The 6,799-nt window shown below is 44.4% G+C and overlaps 1 protein-coding gene across 2 annotated transcripts; it reads right to left on the reverse strand.

Annotated features, from left to right (window-relative positions):
- Positions 1 to 1,333: 1,333 nt before the first annotated feature.
- bloc1s3 (biogenesis of lysosomal organelles complex-1, subunit 3) lies at positions 1,334 to 6,474 on the reverse strand. 2 transcript variants are annotated; one of them, XM_052044324.1, is made up of 2 exons: positions 6,043 to 6,388; positions 1,334 to 2,969 (listed from the first exon to the last, which is right to left on the reverse strand). In XM_052044324.1, the coding sequence occupies exon 2, from the start codon at positions 2,954 to 2,956 to the stop codon at positions 2,381 to 2,383; it is 576 nt and encodes a 191-aa protein (XP_051900284.1). In that variant the 5' UTR covers positions 2,957 to 2,969; positions 6,043 to 6,388; the 3' UTR covers positions 1,334 to 2,380. The 2 variants fall into 2 exon arrangements, with proteins under 2 accessions (XP_051900284.1, XP_051900283.1); XM_052044323.1 differs by lacking the exon at positions 6,043 to 6,388 and adding an exon at positions 6,428 to 6,474 and having other exon boundaries at positions 1,335 to 2,969.
- Between the last annotated feature and the right edge of the window lie 325 nt (positions 6,475 to 6,799).

The raw sequence follows: 6,799 nt of genomic DNA on the forward strand, positions 1-6,799 counted from the left end.
TATTATCAGGGTTTGAATAGATGTTGAACCCAATAAGGTATGACCTGAGCTCAAATGACCCCAATACAAATTAGAATTAGAAAGTAGATTGAGTTAACCATTAAAACAAAAATACTGTGGATATTGGAAATCTGCCATAGGATTTTGACAGAGTTGGAAAAGTTGAATCAATGTATTTGAGGTTGCAATAGAAACTATCAAAGTGAGAAAGCTAATACGCCCTGGCAATGTGCATATTTCACTTCATAATTAATGAACTCTCACAACTCATGAGCACATGGGTTTGAAACACATTCAATGAGAGCTTGAGACACAAGAGACTGCAGATGCTGGAAATCTGGAGCAACACACAAAGGAGCTGGAGAAACTCAGCGGGTCAAGGAGCAGCTATGGAGGGAAATGGACAGTCGATGCTTCAGGCTGAGACCCTTCATCAGGTCTGGAAAGAAAGAGGGGAAATAACCAGTATAAAAAGGTGAGGGGAAAGGTAGAGCCAGAGCTGGCAGGTGACAGGTGGATACAGGTTAAGGGGGCGGGGGGGAAGAGATTGGGAATGATGTAAGAAGCTGGGAGGTGATAGGTGGAAGTAACCTCACAGCAAACAGAAGCTAATGGATGCCTGGTTTTGACCTGCCAGATCTGTTCTGAATTTAGTCGACGTAACATGGTGATAGTGCCACTCAACATGGTGGTATCCTCAGGATGCTGACAGTCTGCGCTGCAACTCCTACTAATGTTGTCATGCATCTACAACAGGTGAATTGGTAGGGACATGGTCAAATAGGCTTTTCTTTTGAAATTTGTTCTTTTTCACCACTTGCCAAAGGAGCAGTCTAGCGACAAAACGCTTCAGGCCTTAAAATATATCAGTTAGTACCTGTATTACGAAGCAACTTCAATGAAAAGACCCACACCACGTGTACTTCTAAGTGGCATTTAGTATGGTGATTCATTGGCTAAAGGAGGGTAGAACCAGCGGCAAGTTCTCTTGCCCATGTGTTGCAATGAAACTTCATGAGATCTAAATCCAATGCCTCAGAGTCATTGTCTCCCAATCTTGCCATGTGCTGTAGGTCTGTCATGTGAGTAAGGCAGGACCTATCCGGGGTGGTAAAAGGGCATTTGGGAAAACACTCTAAGATACGAATTTGTGAATATGGTTTAAGTGACTAATCACAAGACATCTCAATTTAGGGTGTGTCTCTAGACAAGGATTTTGCAGGGTCTACCAGCTGAGTGTGGATTTGTCCTATGCAAATCTTGATTGTAGGACTGTTCTTTGTTATAGTGGTTTGATACAACAGAGTGCCTTGCTAAGAGTGAACCACACTATTGTGGATCTGGAGTCACACATAGATCAGATCAAGTGAAGTAATTGTGTTTATTTTTAAGAAAATCTGTTAACTTCATGATTTCCATTACTGAAAATAAGATCTTAATTCTGCACTTATTTAGTTAGTTGAATTTAAGTTCCCTAGCTTTTACCTCTGGTTGGCTTTTACCTCTGGGCATTAGACTAAATTGCTGGATTATTAGTCCAGTAATGCAAATGCAAACACGTTCTATGAAATAAAGTAACCATCTAAAGGAAAAGTGTAAAAATGTTTTACTGTACATTCAGAATCGTTATATCAACATATATAAGGCAGATTAAGTCCAATTCATGGCATAATCACAATACACATGCAATACGATATCATTAATGTCAGGCCCTAGTGAGTGTTAGATCCTAGCCTTTTTCATTGTGGCAAACTAGTCCAGGATTCAGCATTACCTAGTCACAAAATGCAAAGTTAAACCCATTACAGGGCTGTCTCTGTTACTTCAGCAAAACGTAATAGGGAGAGTAACTTTTAAGCTGTTAATAAACACGTCAGAGGTGGATATAACTTAAAGACAGAGCAATTTGAGCTGTAAAACACTGAGATAATTGTGAAATAGTGCATACAATTAGTAATATTATGAACAACTAGTGTCAATAAATTAAGGGTGTCATACGAGAGGCGAATAGCTCAACGTTGAAGTGTATTGAAGATTTTTTTCTCCCTTTGGTTTGAGAGTATCAACATATCAAATTATCAGGGAAAACACAGGTGAATTTAGTTTCACACTATACTTGCAAATTTCTTAACTTCTTTCTCTGTGATAAGTCTAATTAATTACAGTGACAGGTAAAAAGCCACAACATAACGCAAACAGAATTCCTGAGCTCAGTTTAAAGAATCTGCCCTGTGTGTCTGCTTTGCTGAAATGCACTAATTCAAGTTTTCAAGCTGTCAGAGCTTGCAATTTGCCTGAAGCACTCCACTACTGAGATAGCCTGGAGCCTTGAAACTGCAATAAAACTTTACTGGTCTCTGCAAACTAGGTCAGACCTACACTAGACTTGCTGACGAGGAGGAATCTGAATGTCAGGGAGTAAGTTGCAGCTTGTGATTATGTCCATCTTTTCTGTCACTGACTTCAAATCGTCCAAGATTAACCGGATGCTGTGTGATGCATTAATGATCCCGTTCTGGGAATTGCTGAGGTGACTGGTAGCAGTGCGGATCTCCTTGGTGGCATTCTCGTACATCTGCTTGACCGCATGCTCCACGTTGTGGTTAAGACGCACATTACTCTCCCTCAGCTTCTGCTGCAGAAGACTACTGTACCGTCCCTGATGGCGAATCTTCACGGCCGGCTTCTCCTCCACAGCAGTCAGGACTTCTGGCTGCTTGTCACGGATCACGACCAGAGGTGGGAGATCGTGCTGAATGGCTTGCTGGATGTCTTGGGCTGCTGCTGCCTCCTCACAGCCTGTATCCTCGTCATCAGTTTCCGAGGCTTCTCCAGGCACTTTCGCTCCTGCCTGCAAGATGCATGCTGGAGATGTGGACGTCAGGTAGAGTTCTTCCTCAGAGTCTGTTTCAGAGGCCTCCCCCTGAACAATGGTCAGGAACTGTGTGGTGGCCATGTTGCATGTGCTCCTAAATAATAGAACACAAACTGTAATTCTTCTCTGGAAGCATTCTCACGTAACTTGGCTTCCTTTATCCTTGATGATATCATAGATCATAAAATTATGAAAGATGAAAGATAGAGGCAGGAAAATTATTTCCACTGGTAGGTGAGACTAGAACTAGGGGACATAGCCTCAAGATTCGGGGGGAGTAGATTTAGGATGAAGATGAGGAGCAACTGCTTTTCCCAGACAGTAGTGAATCTGTGGAATTCTCTGCCCTGGGAAGCAGTGGAGGCTACTTCATTAAATATATTTAAGGCACAGTTAGATAGATTTTTGCATAGCAAGGGAGTTAAGGGTTATGGGGAAAAGGTAGGTAGGTGGAGCTGAGTCCACGGCCAGATCAGCCACGATCTTAATGAGTGGTGGAGCAGGCTCGACGGACCAGTTGGCCTACTCCTGCTCCCATTTCTTATGTTCTTATGGGCTGCTGACAACCTCATGATCCACCATCCTCTGGACAAAACAGAACCTATCAGAACAGATTGTCGACTCCTGTGATGAAGTCCATCAGATGCATAGAACAGTACAGCACAGGAACAGGCCCTTTGCCCACAATGTCTGTGCTGACAGGAATGACTAAGGACAGATTTATCTCTTGGACTAGCCTCAATCACCATGGCAGTTGGGATGGTGGGGTCCCAAAAAGACTCCGGGTTTAAAATTTTTACTGCCAGGATATCACATGGTTTGGGTGGGATGAGGGGCGTACTTATGATGATACACAAGATATTACAATGTGAGATAGGTTGAGCTGATAAGCAGGTCTTTTCCAATCTACGTTCACACAACGCTCATGGGCTATGCTTTTAATTTTTTATAATTTGGCTGGTGCCTTGGAATTGGCTGGCTAATGGTTACCTCTGATGCTAACAAGGTAGTTCGGTTTGTGTATCCTACTCTTGTTTATGGGCAGTCCATTACTGACATTAACTGCAGAGAGCATTGAATGAGGGAGTGAAACAACTGATGACACAAGTTGTGGTGCAGTGCGAGAGTGGGTGATAAAGGCTAGTGAATCAGTGGGTGTATTTGGGCAAAGTGTCAATGGGAGAAGATAAGTGAAATCTGGAATTGCCTGCAGGAGGAGAGAAGGAAAAACATCAATACTGGAAATATGAGACACGAAGTTAGAATGGATGATATAAAAATAAAAAATACTGTAAATATTCACGAGTCATCAGGCTTCTGCAGTGAGAGGAACTGAAACTGCTGAGTTTAATCTTAAGACTGGAAGTCTGTGATGTACCTAGCTGGAAGATAAGGTGCTGTTCCTCAAGCACTGGTTGAGCTCCATTGGGACAGTATTGGCAGATAGGTCAGAGTGGGAGTAAGATGTAGAATTAAAGTGACAGGCAAACTGGGAGCTCAAGGTTACCATTGCAGATGGAAGGGAAGCACTTCGCAAAGTGGTTCTCCAAATAGTTTCCCCAGCAGAAAGTGTCATAACGAATGCAGCATATTAAATAATAAGTGCGAGCCTACTATGGGCAGGCACGGTAGTATAACGGTTAGCATAACGCTATTACAGCACCAGCGACCTCGGTTCAATTTCCGGCTGCTGTCTGTAAGGCGTTTGTACGTTCTCCCCATGTCTGCATGGGTTTCCTCCGGGTGCTCCAGTTTCCTCCCACATTCCAAAGACTTACGGGTTAGGAAGTTGTGGGCATGGTATGTTGGTGCTGGAAGCTTGGCGACACTTGCAGGCTGCCCCCAGAACATGCTACACAAAAAAAGATGTATTTCACTGTGTGTTTTGATGTACACGTGACTAATAAAGATATCTTATAGAAGTGATTATTGCTTCATTTGGAAAGTCTAATTGGGGTCACTGTACTGTAGGAAAGGGGGAGATGAAAGGGAAGTGTTGCATCTCCTGTGTTCACACATGAAGGTGTCATGAGGAGACTGTGTACTAATGGAGACAGGAGACTGAATCAGCACCATGGATGGAATGGTCCCTTCGCGAGGGTAAGATGTGTCCTGGGTGGAGGTGTTAGGAATTATTGGTATTGGTTATCATGGATGATCTGTTGAAAATGGAAGGTACAGATCAGGAGCCCATCTTTATTCTGAGTGGGAAGAGATGGGTTGAGAGCGGAAAATGGAGAAGACTCTTAACTGCATCTGTTCAAGTACAGTGGAGGGAAAACCACAGATGAGGAAGAAAGAAGATAATGCTGGAGGCAGCTGGTGTGGAAGGTGGTATCGTCAGAACAGATATGACAGACAAGGAGGAACTGGGAGAATAGAGTCCTTACAGAGAGTACCTTGGGAGGAACTGAAGTCAAGATAGCTACAAGAGTCTAAAGTAAAAACTACAGATTGTGAATCATCCATGGAGAGAGAAATTTAAAGGATGTTTCAGATCAATAATCTGTTATCTAAACTGAGACACAAGTAGGAGAAGGAATAGCCCATTCAATAAAGTCATGGCTGATCTAAAGCACCAGTTTCTTCTGACATTCACAAATCTATTGATCTTAGGTTTGAATGCAATTGATAACCAAACCTCAATAGCCCTCTGGGGCAGAGAATTCCAAAGATGCACCACCATCAAGTAAATAAATGTCTCCTCATTTTAGCCCTAAATAGCCTACTCATTCTGTGATTCCCTAGCCTTAAACCCCTCAACCAGGGGAAACATCCTCCTTGTGTCCATCCTGCAGAGTCCTCTAATAATTCTGTATGTTTCAATGAGATCATCTCTTATTCTTCTAAATTCTAGAGAGTAGAGCCCGAGCTATTCAACCTCTCCTCATAGGACTGACTCACTGTCCAAGGAACCAGTTTGGTGAATTTCACTGCATTCCCTCTGTAGAAAGGTGCCTCCTTTGTCAGCTGCCTTACTTCCCTGCTTTCCCTTCCCTACGACTCTGATGTGCTCAACATGGCAAAATTGTAGTTTATAAACTCCCTACCAATTCAATCTTTAAAATCCTGAGATCTTTCAAAGTCAACTTTGATTGACGTGTTATGGTGCAAATCATCAGTTATGACAAATCCTAGAGAGTATCAGCTCTCTCCAGCCACTTTACCTTATTTATAGAGTTTGAATAGAACAGAGTTGGGGACCAAATGACCCTCTCCTGCTCCAGTTACTTCCGTATTGTGAGGTCACAACTACAGATCAGCTGACTCATCTGCATATTACATCATCGCACGTTGGAATACGTATTCCCCATTGGCCCGCCGGCCCGCCAATCACGGCGTAGCGTTCAAACGTCAGGCAGCGCAAGGCGCGAAAAGGCGCCAACCGTCGCCGGGACTGGAGAGCGGGGGGGACGGACACTCGCGGCTGCTGTAAACCGGCAGCGGTGGGAACAGTGGGAACCTGACACCATGGGTTTACAGATTAACGTGCGCCCGCACCCAATGACCGCCCCCACCGTCACTTCGCACAGCGACCTCCGAAAGATTTACCCGCCGACGAGGGCTGCGTCTCCACAGCGGCTGCCGCCCGTCACCGAACCCCGTCACGTGACGGCTAAAGCGCCCTCCTAGCGGTCTGGAAGACTAAATGCAGCGACACCTTGCCCCCTCCACGCCCCCTAGCGGTTCGGAGGGTTCACCACTCCAAAACGGCACAGCTGTGATCGCTGGCGCTGCGCTAATATGGGCGAGAGCGTCCTCTGGCGACTAGGAGGGCAAAACACTGCTGAGGTTGCTATTAATGCTAACAGAGACATTTGCTGGACTGGAGGTTGAAGCAATGTTGTCTATAGTCATGGTGTGCTGCCCTTAGGAGTACTGGAGGTTCAAAATCATGGTGTGCTGCCCTTAGGAGTACTGGAG

Source organism: Pristis pectinata, chromosome 35 (genome assembly GCF_009764475.1).
Source record: "Pristis pectinata isolate sPriPec2 chromosome 35, sPriPec2.1.pri, whole genome shotgun sequence".
NCBI lineage: Eukaryota > Metazoa > Chordata > Chondrichthyes > Rhinopristiformes > Pristidae > Pristis > Pristis pectinata.

What these genes read in the sequence shown, in the direction of transcription:
- bloc1s3 (XM_052044324.1), bottom strand. Translation starts at nt 2,956, where the DNA reads ATGGCCACCACACAGTTCCTGACCATTGTTCAGGGGGAGGCCTCTGAA.